Genomic DNA, 17,322 nt, shown 5'->3' on the forward strand with positions numbered 1-17,322 from the left:
TTATAACGGCGCATGCGTTACTCTTGAAATCGCAATGCGTTTTTACCTCATTCAAAGTCGTTAAAAGTTGTAACAATTTCAGCAGATTGCCCGAAGAAAATTGTAGGGACGCAAACTTTGCACGCAGGCGCTCGAGGTCTTGATTTTCGCAGGACATGTTCATGTCTGTCAGTCATCGTGGATGTACGTGTAGCGCGATAAAACAAATATAAGAGCTAAAAATTTCTACCAATGTTGGAGCAAAGTGATGGCACGCTATTTCGTAATAATAATTACAGATCCGATACCGAGTATGTGATAAAAGTGGCCAAGACCCTATTAACGCCCATCGGCATCTGGCCACTTTATCGAGGCACCTCCAGGTCTGACAAGATCAAGAATTTCCTGCAAACGGGAATAATATTCTGCCTGATGTGCTTCTTGCTTATCCCGCACGTCATATATACCTTCTTCGACGCAGAGGACCTGGCCAAATACATGAAGGTCATAGCCGCTCAGGTGTTTAGCCTGCTCGCTATTATCAAGTTTTGGACAGTAATCATCAATAGAGAAGGGATTAGATACTGCTTACAACAAATGGAGATTCAATACAGGGACGTAGAATGCGAGGAAGATCGACTTGTAATGACGAAGAGCGCTAAGATCGGTAGACTTTTCACGGTGACGTACTTAGGATTATCGTACGGTGGTGCCTTACCCTATCATATAATTATGCCATTGTTGGAGGAGAGAATCATCAAAGAGGACAATACGACACAGATACCTCTACCATATCTCAGCAATTATATCTTCTTCGTGGTAGAAAATTCACCATTCTACGAAATGCTCTTTGTCTCACAAATTCTAATCAGCAGTATCATTCTCTCTACAAACTGTGGCGTTTACAGTTTAATTGCCACCTGTGTGATGCACAGCTGCTGTTTATTCGAAGTCGTTCGTAGGCAGATGGAAACGATTCTTAGTAATGGCACCGATAATCTCCATAAGCGGCTCGGTCAAATAATCCAACACCACATGCAAGCCATTAGGTAAGAAAGAATTACAATATATATCTTGTGCTTTTATAAATTATTATATCAATTTTTAAATTAAATTATCTATACGATAAAGTAAACAACTAGGACGGAAAAAAGAAAATGCGTTTATCATATCTCAATAATTTTCATTGTATTTCTAAGTGTGACAAAATACATTCCAGATTCGCAGAGATGATTGAAAAATCATTAAATATTGTTTTTTTATGCGAAATGGTTGGATGCACTATTATTATATGTTTCTTGGAATTTGGAGTTCTTAAGGTAAATTAAACGTTAATAGTACAAAATTAGGTTCTTTACTAATCCTACGTTTTTATACAAACATTTTATATTCCTAAAAAATTATTTTAGGAATGGGAAGACGGAAAGATCTTAAACATGGGCACATATTTTGTTTTAATGACATCAATATTTGTAAACGTTTATATTATATCAGCTATCGGTGATCGTCTTAAAGAAGAGGTAAAGCAGAATAATTTTAAATTTAATTTCAATCCATAACATAACATATAATATATATTTATCTCGCATATAACAATTGAAAAAAATATACTAATTTAATATAATACATAATCGTACTTTAATTTTTCGAAATAATGTAACACTAATTAATAAAATAATGAATATTTATTTCTTACTTATGAAGAGTGAAAAGGTAGGAGAATCATCATATTTTATCGAATGGTATAATTTGCCAACAAAAATCGTGGGCAATTTAATTTTGGTAATGATCAGATCAGGCCGCCCGTCAACCTTAACTGCTGCGAAAATATTTGATCTCTCCCTTGGAGGATTCTGCGAAGTATTCTTTATAAAAAATTTATTTTAAAAAATTAATAATTAATATCTGCTACATATATCATGTCTATTCTTACAGGTTTGCAAAACATCGGCAGCATATTTCAATTTTATACGAGCAATGACTACATAAATTTACAAATATTATCACATGATTATCGGCCATCTTATATAAGAAAGATATGTTAAGCTATTATCTATATCATCACTTCATCAGATATAATATATCTCTCACTTAATGTAAGCAAGACGAATCTCTCTGTCGAACAATAAATTGCTTACCAGTGTAACCTGAATAATGTTATATATCATGTAATTTCTATACGTAATATCTTTATCCATATATCCCCTTTTCTTGGAAAAAAAATTTTATTCAAATTACAATTATGAGTTATGTGTCTAACTTAGCAAGCGCGTAATACATATTCTTTATTTCAAACTTTTATTGCAACATTATTATGTTCCCCTTTTCAAAATTTCTGCTTTTCTTTGAATCCTATCTAAGGGTTTATAAAACATAAATTGCGAATAATCAGAAACTGTGTTCTATAATAATGCAATTAAATTGCAAAGAGCAGTTTACTTACCCAAGAACGTATTTTAATAAAATAATTTACCGATGCAAATGATATAATGCTTTTAAAAATGTAAAATATAGATATAATAAAGAAATCGCAATTGTTTAAATTATTATTATAATACATACTTGAATCACTTGTACAACGATAAAATTCTGTCAGAATTCTACTTTTGCATAAATCAGAAAAATATAACTCGTTCTTCATGTCAGTGTATGCTAATTTCATTAATCTACAAATAATATATGTAATAATATATCTTTAAAAACACACACGCACTAAAAATATTTTATTATTAACTTCACTTTGATTTTCTGAGTAGCAGACATATATCACATTGTGAATACTGTACGTTTTTGCTCTTGACAGCACGACAAAGCAAATCTCCCATTTTTTATCTTACAGCGCTTGCGTAATCATTGAAATTATGCACATTTTCCTTCCCATTCGAAGTTGCGACGATTCTCAGAAGATAGCCCCTACACAAAGTTGCTACGGCAAGGGAACTTTTTACACGCAAGCGCTCATACGGTCAACTCCCATGCAACTCTTCTGATTGTAATAGTTTGAAATCAAAACGCAATCGAGCAATTATAAAAAATGGCAGACATGTTACCAACCGACGCCAGCCACACACTGTTTCGAAACATAAATTATAGGTCCGACATGGAATACGTGATGAAAGTCGCAAAAATCTTGTTAACACCCGTTGGTGTCTGGCCTCTTTACAAGACTGATTCCACGTTTGAGAAGATAAGATACGTTTTCTGGACGAGCTTCATATTTAGTTTGATGTGTTTTTTACTTGTTCCACATGTCATATATACCTTCTTCGATGCGGAGGACTTGACAAGATACATGAAAGTGATAGCCGCTCAAGTATTCAGTCTTCTGGGTATCGTCAAATTCTGGACGATGATCATCAACAAAGATGACATCAAGTATTGTCTGAAAGAAATGGAGATTCAAATAAGGGACGTGGAAAGTGAGGAGGATCGATTAGTGATGGTGAAATACGCCAAATTGGGAAGACAATTAACGATTATGTACATAGGATTATTATATGGTGGTGCGTTGCCTTACCACATAATTATGCCGTTGGTGGCGGATAAGATTGTCAGAGAGGATAATACGACACAATTGCCTCTGCCATATCTCAGCGACTACATCTTTTTCGTGGTGGAGAGTTCGCCGTTTTACGAGATCCTCTTCGTCACACAGATCATCTTCAGTACTCTCATTTTATCAACAAACTGTGGCGTTTACAGCTTGATTGCTACCTGCATAATGCACGCCTGCTGTCTGTTCGAGATCAGCCGCAGACACATCGAAACCTTTTTGAACAACGAAACTGATGATCTTCACAAACGATTTGGTCAGATAGTCGTACATCATATGCGAGCTCTCAGGTTGGCAAAGAATGTGCAAACATTTTATCAAATGTGTCATTAACAATATCAATATATGTTAATTTAATCACGAAAATTATTTTTATTATTAATATAATTGAGATTCACACGCAACACGTACACTCATATATACTTATCGGGATTTAAATATATAAGTTATTTTTGATATATGTATATTTATATATCAGAATTTATTTTTACTATCTTCTATATTATACATTCTAAATAAATTTGATTTTTATTTCATATTATCTGAAGTAAATAATGTTTCTTGTGCAATATAGCTATTGAGTTAACTTATTTTTACTTTTATTTGTAATAATTGTTATTTCAAAACAATTTTTATTTGAAATATTATATTTATCTATTACAGATTTACTGAGATGATCGAAAAATCATTCAACTTTGTCTTTTTATCCGAAATGGTTGGATGCACTATTATCATATGTTTTCTTGAATATGGCGTTCTCAAGGTATTTTAAAATATTTCTCGCATTGTCGATTAATTCTTGTAGAATTTAATATTAAATTTTTATACATAATATTTATATATATATCTAAACATACATACACATATATGTATATACAACATATATATTGCTTTTACGAATAAATTTATTTTAGGAATGGGAAGACAATCAAATATTTGGTACAATTATATATTTTATTTTAGTAATTTCAATTTTAGTAAACGTCTTTACCTTATCATCTATCGGTGATCGTCTTAAAGAGGAGGTAGATCTGGCAAATAATTATTTTAATAAATATCAAAGAATGTGACCATATTAATATAACACTTTCGATATTTACACTTAATTTTGTCATCAACAAGAGCATAAAAATCGGAGAGGCGTCGTATTGTATCAACTGGTATGCATTTCCTGCGAAGAATGTGAATGGTTTAGTCATGGTGATGATCAGATCAAATCGTCCATCAACATTGACAGCTGGTAAAATATTTGATATCTCTCTTCAAGGTTTTTGCGATGTAAGTAATTTATATCGTTACTCATTAATTTGAATTTTATTCAAACTGCTCGATTATTTCGCGAATGTTTACAGGTATGCAAAACATCAGCGGCGTATCTTAATTTCATTCGAATGGTTGCGGCGTAAAACGTGATTATCCTAAATATCATTCGCTGCAATATTGACTATCTTACTCGAGATATATATCAAATTCTTATTTTCACCCTTTCACATTATATATAACACTTACTCGCATTTATCATTTAGCATCAAACGACATTAAGGAATTAAACAACCAATAAAATATATTATTACTAACTATTAGTTTAAATAACATTTAATATATAATATTTAATATATACTATGTGAACACTTTTAGCTACGGTTTTTTTCCACAGTAAGAAAGAAAACTACAATTCTATGATAGAATCGACAAAACAACTTTGAGACCGTAGAATGCTCCCTCCGTTTTTAAAGTTTCTAGGAACATCAATAGTATCCCCTCGCTCTGACCACAGTTGTACTTTTCTCTCAAACTCTCAACTTCACTGAAACATTCTATATATAACGTGCAAGTCACGAATGACGGGGGATCGTTTTCATCATTTTGATCATAAAACTGTCAAGCGCATCTCGCGCATGCTTACCGACAACCCTTTATGTCTCTGAGTTTGAGTGTCAGTCGTCGCTGAATTGTCATTAAGATTGTACTCGAGATTGCGAACGCTGAATTTATAACAGAATCCAATTCCTATGGAAAACGAGAAATGGCTTTTGGATTTTCACTATGCTGCACAAATCAGCATCTGGTTGTTAAAGCCGATCGGTGCCTGGCCGTTGAAACAGCAAGCTACCAAAATGGAAATTATTACATATAACTTATCAATTGTTATCGCTATGTTTTTTCAACTCTTCTTGATCATTCCGTGGATCTTATGTATAATTACTGCAAAATGGAGTATTTACGAAATTCTCAGGACTGCGTGTCCGTTGATATTTACAATTACCGTTTTTCTGAGATACTTACTGTTATTATTTCATCGTAACGAGATCAGATCGTGTATCGATCGTATTATTGAAGACTGGCGTAACGTGGCGATAATCGAAGATCGCAAAATCATGCTAGCGAACGCCAGAACGGGACGCTTCTTTGGCATTGTCTCCGTGGCATTTATGTTTGGCAGTGGTATACCTTATGCCTTTATGCCTTTATTGTTGCCACCTGTCGTTACAGAAGACAACGTGACGATTAGATCACTGCCCGATCCCTCTGAGTTGATCTTCTTAGACGTCCAGGTCAATCCAATGTACGACGTTAAATTCTTTCATTCAAAGACTCGAAAGACACATTATGTTTTTTAATTATTCAGATTTTTCTTCTTCCTTTTCTCCTTTTTGTTTTATTATAAGAAAAATATCCAGATCTAGAAAATTAAAAAAATTCTTTTTCAACGATTCATTTCTAAAAATTTATTTGTTCAAGAAATATGATGTTAATGTGCTGCAATTAATAAAATCTTTAGCGTAAAAATAATTATATATAATTAGCAAATTATAATTATTTTAGCAATTTCGTATTTTTTTAATTATCACGTACAGGTCACTCCAATTTATGAAGTCGTATATGCATTGGAAACTATATCGTGTTGTACTATGTATACCGTATTTTGTGGCATTTGTAGTTTAACAGCTAAATTCGTTACTCACGCGTGCGGTCAGTGCGAAATCTTAATATATTTTTTCGAAGAGTTGATCGATGGTGGCGATCGAAACAAAGGCACTATCGACCAAAGGATCAGTACCGTTGTAACACAGCATCTCCGAATACTCAGGTGAGTAACGACATAATTGATTTGACTTGATTGTCATTTACTTTCCATTTTTCGGTTTTCTGCAAGTATTGTATTAAATTTCAGATTCGTTTCTGACATAGAGAAAATATTGAACGAGATATGTTTAGCGGAATTTATAAATGCTTCGTGTAATATATGTTTACTTGGTTATTATGTTATTGTGGTATGTTGATTAATTTTGTAATAAGATTTAAAATTTTAATATTTTATATTATCCACTAAAATAATGTAAATATATACTAATTATATTACAAATATCTATCTACATAATGTATTAGTTGCGCATTTTTAATCTTATTACATGTAGGATTGGAACAATCAAGAATCGATGCTACAAATTTTCGTGTATTTCGTTGCTTTTATATCAATCACTTTTAATATATACATATTTTGCTACATTGGCGAACAGCTTGTGGATCATTGTCGGAAAATAGGTACTAAATGTTATATGATAGAATGGTATCGTTTACCACGAAATAAGGCGCGCGACTTAATTTTCCCGATGCTTATGTCAAATTATCCGGTCGAGCTTACTGCCGGAAAAATGGTGACAATGACTATAAGCAGTTTTTCTGACGTGAGTTTGCTAAATTTCACCATTATTGAAAATGTCTCGAATTATAAATATCATAAATATTGATGCCATATATTATGCTTTAGATTTTGAAAACGTCGATGGCGTACTTCAATTTACTTCGCGAAGTTGTCACACGAGAAAATACATAAATGTGCAACGATGACAGAGAGAATTTTTAAAGTACTTAGAAATATAAAATATTGCGCAAAGATTATTAATATTTTTAGAAATATCCGAACAATCTGCTAGGTAATATATGTAGTTGAGTTTGTAAGATCTCGCGTGGGACATAAGAATAATGCGAAGCACAGAATTATGTAAAAAAAAACTTTTACGCGTAATACACGTAAAGTTTTTCGAGAAAAATATCAGAAAATATCAGAATTACATGTTAGTAACTTTGCGATTATCCTTGGACGTAAGTTTCCACCGATGCTACATCATCGCGGTAAACTCTGTTCAACCCTTCCTGATTTATTCCACAACCGCAGCTGTTGTTTCCCTATAAACTGACAACATTAAAAAATGCAAATTACGAGTTATCAAAGTCACGACTTTTACTTGGGAATCGGAGAGGTTCATCGAACGGGCCGCGCATGCTTCGTAGGAGAAAATACGCGTTGAATTTTTACTCCGCGATAGTAAAGATCGAGCTGGCAGGAACGTTACATCGAATAAAAATGGTTGCTCGAAAATCAAAGAACGGCTTTACAAACACGCTCACCGTCGACGTAATGAAACAGAATCAGTCTTACGTCTCGGACTTTTACTATGCCATTCAAGTAAGCATCAGCCTGCTGAAGCCGATCGGTGCCTGGCCTCTGCGACAGCAAGCTACTATACAAGAAATTATCATTCACGGTGTATCGATCAGCATCGCCATGTTTCTTCAACTCTTCACGATCATCTCGTGGACCTTATGTATAATTACCACGAAATGGAGCTACTACGAGATCCTCAGAACCGCATGTCCGCTGATATTTACAGTTACCGTTTTTCTGAGGTATCTGCTGCTGCTGTCCCATCGGGATGAGATCAAATCGTGCATCGATCGCATTGCTGAAGACTGGCGAAACGTGACGATAGCCGAGGATCGCCAGATCATGTTAGCTAACGCCAAGTCGGGACGCTTCTTTGGAATGATCTCCACGGCGTTCATGTTCGGCAGCGGTATACCTTACACCTGCATGCCTTTAGTGTTGCCACCCATCATTACGGAGGACAACGTGACGATTAGATCGTTCCCCAATCCCTGTGAGCTGGTATTCGTGAACGTCCAGGTGAATGCAACGTACGACGTTAAGTTCTTTACAGACTAAACAGTTAGAATTATATTATATGTTTTCAATTTTACAATTATAGCATTTTCGTTCTTTCATTTTTACATTATAAAAAAGACATTTAGACAATTTTTAAAAAGCTTTTTTATATAATAAGTTAATTATATATATTTTTTTCTTTAGCAATAGATGCTCAAATATATTGTGTTAATATTATATATTAATAAGAATTCTTAACTTAAAAATAATTATGTATAATTAAGGAATTATGAATTTTTAGCAATTTCGTGTTCTTTTAATTACCAGTATAGGTCAGTCCAGTTTATGAAATTGCATATGTATTGGTTGCTTTAGCGTGTCTCACTGCATATACCGTATTTTGCGGCATTTGTAGTTTAACAGCCAAATTCGTTACTCATATATGCGGCCAATGCGAAATCCTGATGTGTATTTTCGAAGAATTGATCGACGGTGGCAATCGAAATCGAGGGACTGTCGATCAAAGGATCAGTACCGCTATAATATATCATCTTCGAATACTCAAGTGAGTGGATTAATTAAGTTCATAATTGATTTGATTTTGTTGTCATTTATTTTCCATTTGCAGTTTTCTGCGAGTATTATATTGAATTTCAGATTCGTCTCTGACGTAGATAAGGTATTGAACGAGATATGTTTAGCGGAATTTATAAATGCTTCATGTAACATATGTTTACTTGGTTACTACGTTATTATGGTACATCAATATTATTGCAGTTTTATTTCGACATTTTGCTACTTTAGTTTATCAGATAAAATACATATTTATTATTATATTTATAAAGACAAACGTATTATTAAATATGAATATAGTTTAAGTATGTTATATTTATTATTTGTATTTCTAACATATTAGGATTGGAATAACCAGGCATCGATGCTACAAATTTCCGTATATTTCATCGCCTTTATATCAATTACGTTTAACATATACATATTTTGCTACATCGGCGAACAGCTCGTAGATCGATGCCAAAAAGTAGGCATTAAGTGCTACATGATTGAATGGTATCGTTTACCAGAAAACAAGGCACGCAACTTGATGTTTCCGATTATTATGTCGAGTTATCCGGTCGAGCTTACTGCCGGAAAAATGGTGAAACTGACTATGAGTAGTTTTTCTAATGTGAGTACGCAAAATTTCATTATTCAGAACAATTTTAATTTTTCACATAAGTGTTTTGATAATGTCATATTATTCTCTAGATTCTACAAACGTCAATGGCATATCTTAATTTACTTCGCGAAGTTTCCTCGCGAGATATGTAAATGTACATAAGTTTCCGATCATTTTTGATGAAGTAATTAAGAAAAATGAAATATCGCGTGAATAAGATTATATAAATATTTTCAGAAATATGTTTAAATAAAATCCTTGTTATATAAAAATCAAATCGAAACATATTAAAGTAATGTATAACACAGAGTTGTATAGAAAAACTTTCACGTATTGTAGAGTTTTCTGACGAAAATATGAGAAAATATCAGAATTATTGTCAATAACTTTGCAGCTATTATCCTCAAACAAGAGTTATTCTATCCCAGTATACCGCATCATTGCATTAAACAATCGTCCGTATACTTACCCTTTTCCGATTTATTTCAATCGCAGCTGCGCTGTTTCCCTCGTAAACTCAACCAAGTACATTATAAAATGCAAATTGCCAGTCATCAAAGTAACAAAGATCGCAGGAGTTCATCGAACGGATCGCGCGCATGCTTTCTAGCAGAAATCCGCGAAATTCTGACGATCCAGATAGAACAGATCGAGCGGACAGCGCCTTTACATCATGAAAATGATCAACCAGAAGCAACTAGCAAACGCGCTTGACGACAGTGTAACAGCGAAACAAAATGAATCACACATTTCGGATTTTTATTACGCCGTCCAAATAAGCATCTGCCTGTTGAAGCCAATCGGTGCATGGCCGTTGGACGACACTTCGAGACTTAAAATAGCTTTACACAAGCTACACATGGCCACCGGCATGTTCCTCATATTGTTCACCATCGTGCCGATGATCGTACAAATGATCAAGGAGAAGTGGAGTGCCTTTCTGATACTCCGCATGATCTGCCCGTTACTCTTCACGATGGCGATCTTCGCGAGATACATTTTACTGTTATGGCATCAAGACCGACTCAAGTCCTGCATCGAGCACGTAACCGATGACTGGCGATCCACGATAATCGCCGAGGATCGAGACATCATGCTGGCGAATGCCAAAACGGGTCGAACATTTGGCATCGTTTCTGTAGCTTTCATGTTTAGCTGCGGCGCATTGTATTATATGTTACCTATGGTCTTGCCGAATGCGATCAATGAGGATAACGTTACCGTGAGAGTGCATCCATCACCCTGCGAGTTTCTCGTGTTTGATTCCAAGGTAAACCTCGAAATGCAGGGTAAGTCGTAACATTAACGTTGATGTTAAATTTTTTATTTTAATTGTATTAAAACAAGTTTTAATCTTCTTGTGCATTTTCCTTTTAATGGTAAATTCTTTTTGGCAAAATTTTCAAATTACAAACAATTAAAAGAGATAAGTTTTTCACGCATTAAATTTTAAGTAGCTAAATAGATTATAAAATTATATGTTTAAATAAGTTTAGGTAAATTTCAATAAAATTTTAATTCAAAATTGATTTATAAAAACGCCAATAAAAATTAGAAAATTTTAATGAGTGATGATCCTTTTCGATTTTCGCTAAGAACGACGAGACTCAATATTGAGAATTAAAAAAATAATTTACTAGAAAATGGAACGCATTCTATATATATTTATATTATATTCGCAAATAAATTATCGTATCGTCGCATAGGCTAGTCCTGCGTATGAAATCGTGTACTTCTTTCAACTTCTGTCCGGTTGCACTGCCTATAGCGCATTCTGCGGCATTTGCAGTCTGATGGCTCATTTCGTCACGCATGTGTGCGGTCAATGTGACGTGTTAACAGCATTTTTTCAAGATATTGTGAACGATGGTAAACACAGTAACGGTTCCATCGAAAACCGAATAGCTACCGCGGTAACTCGGCATTTGCGTTTGCTAAGGTAATAAGTCGATTATTGATCCGCGATGGAAATTACAGCAACGTTTTCAATTTTTATGGACACGTGCTTTGCAATTTTTTAGATTGGTTTCTGATATAAGCAATTTATTTACCGAGATATGTCTCGTGGAATTTATAAACGCTTCATGTAACATATGTTTGCTTGGCTACTACATCATAACCGTACGTTGCGCAATCTTAGAAATTTTAAGCAAAAATATAGATGATTTAGATTTATTAAGATAAATTTTAAAATTTTATGTTTATTAAACATTAGTAATTTCTTCTCCTTTCAGGACTTAAATAATAACGAGTCGTTCATTCAGATTTCAATGTATATCTTCGGACTCGCTTCCGTCATTTTCAACGTGTTTTTGGTCTGTTATATCGGCGATTTACTCAAAGAACGCTGCCAGAATGTGGGTACCGCTTGCTATGAAATTGAATGGTATCAAATTCCTTCGAAAAAAGCAATTGAATTAATTATGCCGATTTTGATGTCCCGATATTCTACGACGCTCACTGCCGGAAAAATGGTAGCGATGACTTTGACGACATTCTCTGACGTAAGTAACATTGCTTTGCGTTTTAAGACACAATATATAATTAAGACTTAAATGTATCATAATGATTTTGAGTTTTGTACCAATTTCACGGATTATAAACTACAGATAATCGATACTAAATGTCATTGACTGGCAGATTTATATATTTAATAAATCTCAATAAAACATGTATCTAAAAAGTGTTAGCACTTTCTAATTTCTGTATTAAAAATAAGATATTATGTACCGTAGATCTTAAAGACTTCAATGGCGTATTTCAATTTGCTTCGTGAATTTTCTTCACGAGATTAACATACATACTTGATGATATTTCAAAAAAAGTTTTTAGAATATCTATAGCAAATAATTATTTTTTAATTATTGAATTAAATAATTATTTGTTGAATTAAACAAATAATGCACATGTTAGTACAACATTTACGAACTAATAAATTATCTCTCTTTAAAAAATTAATTTTTATTAATTATTATAAAAATTAAAACTGATAAAAAATATAAGCAAGGAGAAGGAATAACAAATATTCTAAAATATTTCATTACCTGTATAGTAAAATATAAACAATCTCACTGATAAAGATAATTTTAAAAAATACACATTTATCAATAAAACTTGATATTATTAACAAAATATCTCGATAAAGTCAAAGTATAAAGTTCCCTTATTTTCTTGAAAGTAAATGCTCTCAAAGTTCAAGTTACAAAGTCAAAGTTCTCATGCGATACACAACTATATGTTCAGAGAAATCACATCGCGTGCAAAATCAATCGTAAAAACTGTTTTCAATGACTACCTTGCTTCCTCTACGTGGCTCTTTAATTTTTAATGTACGCAGGCGCAAGTGAAATGCTAGTCTACGATATACATAAATCGAAACGCGGCTTAGCAGAATCGAATTATGAATCTAACAAATGACATTTTTCATTCTAACTACAGTGGTCAACTAAGAATTTCGGTTCTGGCTACTCATATATTCTTTATATCTCGCGATCATAGAATTTTGTGTGTACTGTTCTTATATTATTTCAAAGAGCTGTCATTTTCTGACTTTTATATAAGCATAGAAATTGTAATTATCAGAATGATTCACAATCAACATTATAAAAAGGACGTGAAATATGTCGTCGAGCAAAGCCACGTTGTACTTCGCATGCTTGGTATTTGGCCATTGACTGACAGACGACCAAACACAATCGAGAAAGTTACAAATATCTTCCTTGTGATTATTTGTTATTTTCTCCTCCATTGCGATATGGTACCAGGTGTTTTATATTACATGTTTGTCGATGATGGAGCGCGCGAACGAATGAAGATGATGCCACCGATCCTGTACTCAATCATGGCGATCGCCAAGTACAGTAATCTTATTGTCCACGAGTGCAATATCAGACGTTGTCTGCGACATATCGAGGAAGATTGGAGGACGATGATGGTCAGCGATGCGCGAGAAATGATGCAGGACAAAGCCAATACCGGAAGACGACTGTTCACCTTGTGTTGCACTTTCATGTATTGCGGCGGACTGTCTTACAACACGATAATGCCTCTATCGAAAGGAAGTATCGTTACTGATCAAAACGTCACGATCCGGCCGCTATCCTGCCCCGGTTACTACGTTTTTTTCAATCCGCAAAATAGTCCTGCCTACGAAATCGTGTTTCTCCTGCAGTGCCTCTGTGGTTTCGTCATGTACACAATCACGGTAGCGATTTGCGGCCTTGCTGCAGTCTTCGTGATGCATGCGTGCGCGCAGATGGAGATCCTGATGCGTTTGATGGAGGATCTCGTCAACAAGGACGAATGTGAACAGCAGAATATCGTTGCTAAACTGGCAATCATAATCGAACATCAGATAAGAATACGAAAGTAAGTCCTTGGTTTTATCACGGCACGTTACTTTTCACATTGACACATATATAAATGCTAAAAATTAAATACTAAAAATATACGAACACTCTGAAAGCATTTATAATTTTCTAATTACAGATATTGACATTAAATTTCATTTTTTACGATTATCGGAGTTAATTGATTTTGTGAAGTTTTATATATTTATATTTTTAAATAATAATTTCAACAATATTATATATTTTTATTTTTTCACGTTCCTTAATGCTGAATCCCAAATATATTTGATAATTGCATTTTAGTTTCTTGCAACTGGTGGAGAATACTTTGCGCTATAGTAGCTTAGTCGAAATAGTAGGGTGTACCACGATCATATGTCTTACGGGATATTGTATAATAGGGGTAAAGAGAAAAATAAAATGCAAATAAATGCATTGTATTTCTACGAATACGTTGCAAGTCACGAATACACATTAATTTTATTCCCAGGAATGGGAAGATAAAAACATAGCGGCTCTGTGTTCCTACGTAGCAGCTCTTACGTCTGTTATCATTAATATTTTTATTTTATGTTATATTGGAGAATACATAACGACACAGGTAGTTTTACAAATATAATTAATAGACTTTATTTAACATTTTTTACATGCAAAATTATTACGATTATCCGTGGCAGGCAGAAGAAATAAGCTTAACTTCTTGCACGCTCGACTGGTATCGTCTTCCGACAAATATGGCGCAAGATTTAGTTTTAGTAACAGCTTTTTCGAATGTGCCACCACGAATGACAGCTGGAAAATTTATTGATCTGTCTTTTAAGACATTCGGTGATGTGAGCAATAGAATATTTGAAATATGAACAAATATTTCAATACAATACTTTATCTAAATAATATTAATTTAACTCTAATGTTTTATTATTGACTAATAAGACTAATTGCTTAAAGATTATAAATATTATTTCAGGTAATTAAATCTGCTGCGGTCTATTTGAACTTGCTTCGACAACTTACTGAATAAATAGCAAAAAGAATTGGAATTGATGATAAATTTTTATTTAAGACATTCTATATATTTTAATATTGTTGAAAAATTTATTATTGACAATAGAAATAAATAATATATATATATATATATATATATATGTATGTATATATAATTAAATCTCATCTATTTTATATATTCTCTACATATTTTTTACAGAAAATTACAGAATTCAAGACATGTGTATCTCTTTCATTCATTGTTTTCACGAGAAAACTTACTTTCCAGATGTTAACTTTTTCGTAGTTTCCGGGAAAAGCTTTCCTTCAATATGGTAAATAAAAACAAGCTCGTGCGCAATATCCCTTTCAAAGTTTCTACGCACGCAATATCAGCGATTTATCTTTTACGCGGTTTTTGCTTCAACACGCAAGCGCACACGAATCGCGAGTTTTCTTGAATCGTATAAAACTGATCAACTATGATCAGTGGCGAGTAAACGCGCGTCGTTTCACCACCGTGATAGATCAGGGGTTCAAGATATTTGCAAATAAAAATTATATGAACGCGACATAAATTATATTCTGTTCGTGTTTTGTCTGTTAAATTTGTTAAACATGAAATCTTCGTTTCCAAAAACGTTCGAAATTGTCGATAATTTTTCTTATGTGTTACTCTGATCTGCGAATTAATCTTTACATAAAACTTCAAGTAATAGTCATCATATTATTCACTGTTATGGCCAAATTAATTACTGCTCAACGAGAAGTTCAAGTGAGAGATTTGTCTTGTGCAAATGGAGGATTCACGAGACCCAGCCAATTCAAGCAATTACAACATCACGATCCAGAACTGACAGATGTTCGTTCGTATAATATGTAATATATTTATATATTTTATTAAAAATTTTTTTTCAAATGAGCACGTTACCTCGGACAAATATTTTTACCAATTAAAAATATCCGATAATATATAAATGTAAATATACCTGATCTTATGATTCAAGAATTCACTGTAGTTGGACTGTGTTTGACTTTCGTTTGATACGCAGGTCATTCTCGCTAATAAAAAAAATTGTATTTTTCATGCAGTTCTTCTCAAGATTCATCAAGTACATAATCATGATATGCGGGCCTCTTCATGATATATTTGCACAGCTGGACATATTAATGATCTTAATAAAGGATTTGATAAATGAGCTTAAAAAGCTCAATAAGAGATTGGTGATCATCGTAAAAATTCTTCAAATTAAAATGCGTAAGTAAATCAATCTTTAAAGTATCTTAGGCAAATTTTTCAATTTTGTAGTTGAACATATTTTATTGTAGTTCGATAATTTCAATGCGTTTAAAATAATATTGCACATATATGTACATATACATAAAATAATAATGAATATAATATGGATATAATATATACATAATTATACATATAATCATATTTCGAAAAAATTATATTCTCTTTTGTATTATAATTTAATTTCTTGAAAATAATGCAGAATATTATACAACATACAAGTTCTGAAATCCATTATAATTGAATGTATTCTAAAATATTTTATTATTATCGTGTACAAAATTAATTGTATAGCAATAATTAGAGTGGCATGAGATTTAATAAAACGTATAACATGTTGTGCATCTCATAATAACAATTTAATAAAAACAAAATCTCAAAATTATGTTAAAAAAATAAATATAACTATTAAATTTACAGAAGTAAGAAAGGCAATTATTCTGCAACGTACACTATCTCATTGGATTCATATGGATTACTTTCAACATAATATATATTTTTTGTTTATCACCAAACAAGGTAAGGTAAAGTACGTTGAATTTGGTGAAGATATATTTAATCATCACAATAATTATTATCCATCTTTTATTAATGCAATTAATGAAATAAGAACTTTGTCACATTTAATTTATTATTTCTAATAAACTAAGAAGAATAAATAAAATTAACAATATGCACATTGAAATAACATTGATTTTTTAAAGCGAAAGCATAAACATTAATTATAATTATGTCCAGTTTATCGGCAAAGTTTAAAAATAAAAAGTTTAATTATTTTTCCTTTAAAACAATTGACAACATAAGTAATAATTAAAAATTAACATTAAAAAGAAATTAGAAAAAATAAACCTTTTTATACAAATTTATTTTAGATTGTTAAAACAGCCGATCTTTTCCAATCATTTTTATTTATCAAAATTTTAAATTTATCCATAAATATATAAATACCTCATTAAACAAATAATATTGAAATAAAAATAATAAATTTTAGACAGAGTTTAAGTAAAAATTTTTTTCTTAAAATATTTTCGTAGA

The 17,322-nt window shown here is 32.5% G+C and overlaps 6 protein-coding genes and 1 long non-coding RNA gene across 7 annotated transcripts; all 7 read left to right on the plus strand.

The window, feature by feature from the left end:
* The first annotated feature begins 101 nt into the window (after positions 1 to 101).
* LOC114932793 (odorant receptor 43a) lies at positions 102 to 2,253 on the plus strand. The gene is made up of 5 exons (XM_029305187.2): positions 102 to 1,028; positions 1,199 to 1,298; positions 1,389 to 1,499; positions 1,684 to 1,839; positions 1,915 to 2,253. The coding sequence occupies exons 1-5, from the start codon at positions 232 to 234 to the stop codon at positions 1,966 to 1,968; spliced, it is 1,218 nt and encodes a 405-aa protein (XP_029161020.2). The 5' UTR covers positions 102 to 231; the 3' UTR covers positions 1,969 to 2,253.
* A 476-nt stretch (positions 2,254 to 2,729) lies between these two features.
* On the plus strand, positions 2,730 to 4,947 carry LOC114932748 (odorant receptor 82a-like). Its single transcript, XM_029305103.2, has 5 exons — positions 2,730 to 3,822; positions 4,196 to 4,295; positions 4,447 to 4,557; positions 4,655 to 4,810; positions 4,885 to 4,947. The coding sequence occupies exons 1-5, from the start codon at positions 3,014 to 3,016 to the stop codon at positions 4,936 to 4,938; spliced, it is 1,230 nt and encodes a 409-aa protein (XP_029160936.2). The 5' UTR covers positions 2,730 to 3,013; the 3' UTR covers positions 4,939 to 4,947.
* Positions 4,948 to 5,535: 588 nt separating this feature from the next.
* Positions 5,536 to 7,370, plus strand: LOC114932787 (4-vinylanisole receptor-like). The gene is made up of 5 exons (XM_029305171.2): positions 5,536 to 6,087; positions 6,391 to 6,623; positions 6,708 to 6,807; positions 6,952 to 7,221; positions 7,305 to 7,370. The coding sequence occupies exons 1-5, from the start codon at positions 5,545 to 5,547 to the stop codon at positions 7,368 to 7,370; spliced, it is 1,212 nt and encodes a 403-aa protein (XP_029161004.2). The 5' UTR covers positions 5,536 to 5,544.
* Positions 7,371 to 7,881: 511 nt separating this feature from the next.
* LOC114932766 (odorant receptor 10-like) lies at positions 7,882 to 9,864 on the plus strand. Its single transcript, XM_029305138.2, has 5 exons — positions 7,882 to 8,501; positions 8,813 to 9,045; positions 9,138 to 9,237; positions 9,397 to 9,666; positions 9,747 to 9,864. Exons 1-5 carry the CDS (start codon positions 7,902 to 7,904, stop codon positions 9,807 to 9,809), a joined length of 1,266 nt encoding a protein of 421 aa, XP_029160971.1. The 5' UTR covers positions 7,882 to 7,901; the 3' UTR covers positions 9,810 to 9,864.
* Positions 9,865 to 10,297: 433 nt separating this feature from the next.
* Positions 10,298 to 12,452, plus strand: LOC114932786 (odorant receptor 82a-like). The gene is made up of 5 exons (XM_085482816.1): positions 10,298 to 10,927; positions 11,364 to 11,596; positions 11,679 to 11,778; positions 11,892 to 12,161; positions 12,393 to 12,452. The coding sequence occupies exons 1-5, from the start codon at positions 10,331 to 10,333 to the stop codon at positions 12,450 to 12,452; spliced, it is 1,260 nt and encodes a 419-aa protein (XP_085338942.1). The 5' UTR covers positions 10,298 to 10,330.
* Positions 12,453 to 13,219: 767 nt separating this feature from the next.
* LOC146723202 (odorant receptor 4-like) lies at positions 13,220 to 15,027 on the plus strand. Its single transcript, XM_085482817.1, has 5 exons — positions 13,220 to 14,025; positions 14,310 to 14,409; positions 14,497 to 14,607; positions 14,684 to 14,839; positions 14,974 to 15,027. Exons 1-5 carry the CDS (start codon positions 13,241 to 13,243, stop codon positions 15,025 to 15,027), a joined length of 1,206 nt encoding a protein of 401 aa, XP_085338943.1. The 5' UTR covers positions 13,220 to 13,240.
* A 468-nt stretch (positions 15,028 to 15,495) lies between these two features.
* On the plus strand, positions 15,496 to 16,893 carry LOC146723203 (uncharacterized). The gene is made up of 3 exons (XR_014924692.1): positions 15,496 to 15,852; positions 16,083 to 16,248; positions 16,708 to 16,893. It is a non-coding gene; the product is annotated as an uncharacterized LOC146723203 (long non-coding RNA).
* Positions 16,894 to 17,322: the final 429 nt, after the last annotated feature.

Source organism: Nylanderia fulva, unplaced genomic scaffold, assembly GCF_048542155.1.
Source record: "Nylanderia fulva isolate GAGA-0341 unplaced genomic scaffold, ASM4854215v1 Scaffold22, whole genome shotgun sequence".
Taxonomy (NCBI): domain Eukaryota; kingdom Metazoa; phylum Arthropoda; class Insecta; order Hymenoptera; family Formicidae; genus Nylanderia; species Nylanderia fulva.

Excerpts from the sequence above, each read along its gene's own strand:
- LOC114932793 (XM_029305187.2), top strand. The coding sequence starts at position 232 with ATGTTGGAGCAAAGTGATGGCACGCTATTTCGTAATAATAATTACAGA. Across the intron at positions 1,029-1,198 it reads CACCACATGCAAGCCATTAG|ATTCGCAGAGATGATTGAAA; the intron begins GTAAGAAAGAAT and ends AATACATTCCAG. Across the intron at positions 1,840-1,914 it reads CCCTTGGAGGATTCTGCGAA|GTTTGCAAAACATCGGCAGC; the intron begins GTATTCTTTATA and ends CTATTCTTACAG.
- LOC114932748 (XM_029305103.2), top strand. The coding sequence starts at position 3,014 with ATGGCAGACATGTTACCAACCGACGCCAGCCACACACTGTTTCGAAAC. Across the intron at positions 4,296-4,446 it reads TTGAATATGGCGTTCTCAAG|GAATGGGAAGACAATCAAAT; the intron begins GTATTTTAAAAT and ends AATTTATTTTAG. Across the intron at positions 4,811-4,884 it reads CTCTTCAAGGTTTTTGCGAT|GTATGCAAAACATCAGCGGC; the intron begins GTAAGTAATTTA and ends GAATGTTTACAG.
- LOC114932787 (XM_029305171.2), top strand. The coding sequence starts at position 5,545 with ATGGAAAACGAGAAATGGCTTTTGGATTTTCACTATGCTGCACAAATC. Across the intron at positions 6,624-6,707 it reads CAGCATCTCCGAATACTCAG|ATTCGTTTCTGACATAGAGA; the intron begins GTGAGTAACGAC and ends ATTAAATTTCAG. Across the intron at positions 6,808-6,951 it reads TTGGTTATTATGTTATTGTG|GATTGGAACAATCAAGAATC; the intron begins GTATGTTGATTA and ends TATTACATGTAG.
- LOC114932766 (XM_029305138.2), top strand. The coding sequence starts at position 7,902 with ATGGTTGCTCGAAAATCAAAGAACGGCTTTACAAACACGCTCACCGTC. Across the intron at positions 8,502-8,812 it reads TGGTATTCGTGAACGTCCAG|GTCAGTCCAGTTTATGAAAT; the intron begins GTGAATGCAACG and ends TTACCAGTATAG. Across the intron at positions 9,667-9,746 it reads CTATGAGTAGTTTTTCTAAT|ATTCTACAAACGTCAATGGC; the intron begins GTGAGTACGCAA and ends ATTATTCTCTAG.
- LOC114932786 (XM_085482816.1), top strand. The coding sequence starts at position 10,331 with ATGAAAATGATCAACCAGAAGCAACTAGCAAACGCGCTTGACGACAGT. Across the intron at positions 11,597-11,678 it reads CGGCATTTGCGTTTGCTAAG|ATTGGTTTCTGATATAAGCA; the intron begins GTAATAAGTCGA and ends GCAATTTTTTAG. Across the intron at positions 12,162-12,392 it reads CTTTGACGACATTCTCTGAC|ATCTTAAAGACTTCAATGGC; the intron begins GTAAGTAACATT and ends TATGTACCGTAG.
- LOC146723202 (XM_085482817.1), top strand. The coding sequence starts at position 13,241 with ATGATTCACAATCAACATTATAAAAAGGACGTGAAATATGTCGTCGAG. Across the intron at positions 14,026-14,309 it reads CATCAGATAAGAATACGAAA|TTTCTTGCAACTGGTGGAGA; the intron begins GTAAGTCCTTGG and ends ATTGCATTTTAG. Across the intron at positions 14,840-14,973 it reads CTTTTAAGACATTCGGTGAT|GTAATTAAATCTGCTGCGGT; the intron begins GTGAGCAATAGA and ends ATATTATTTCAG.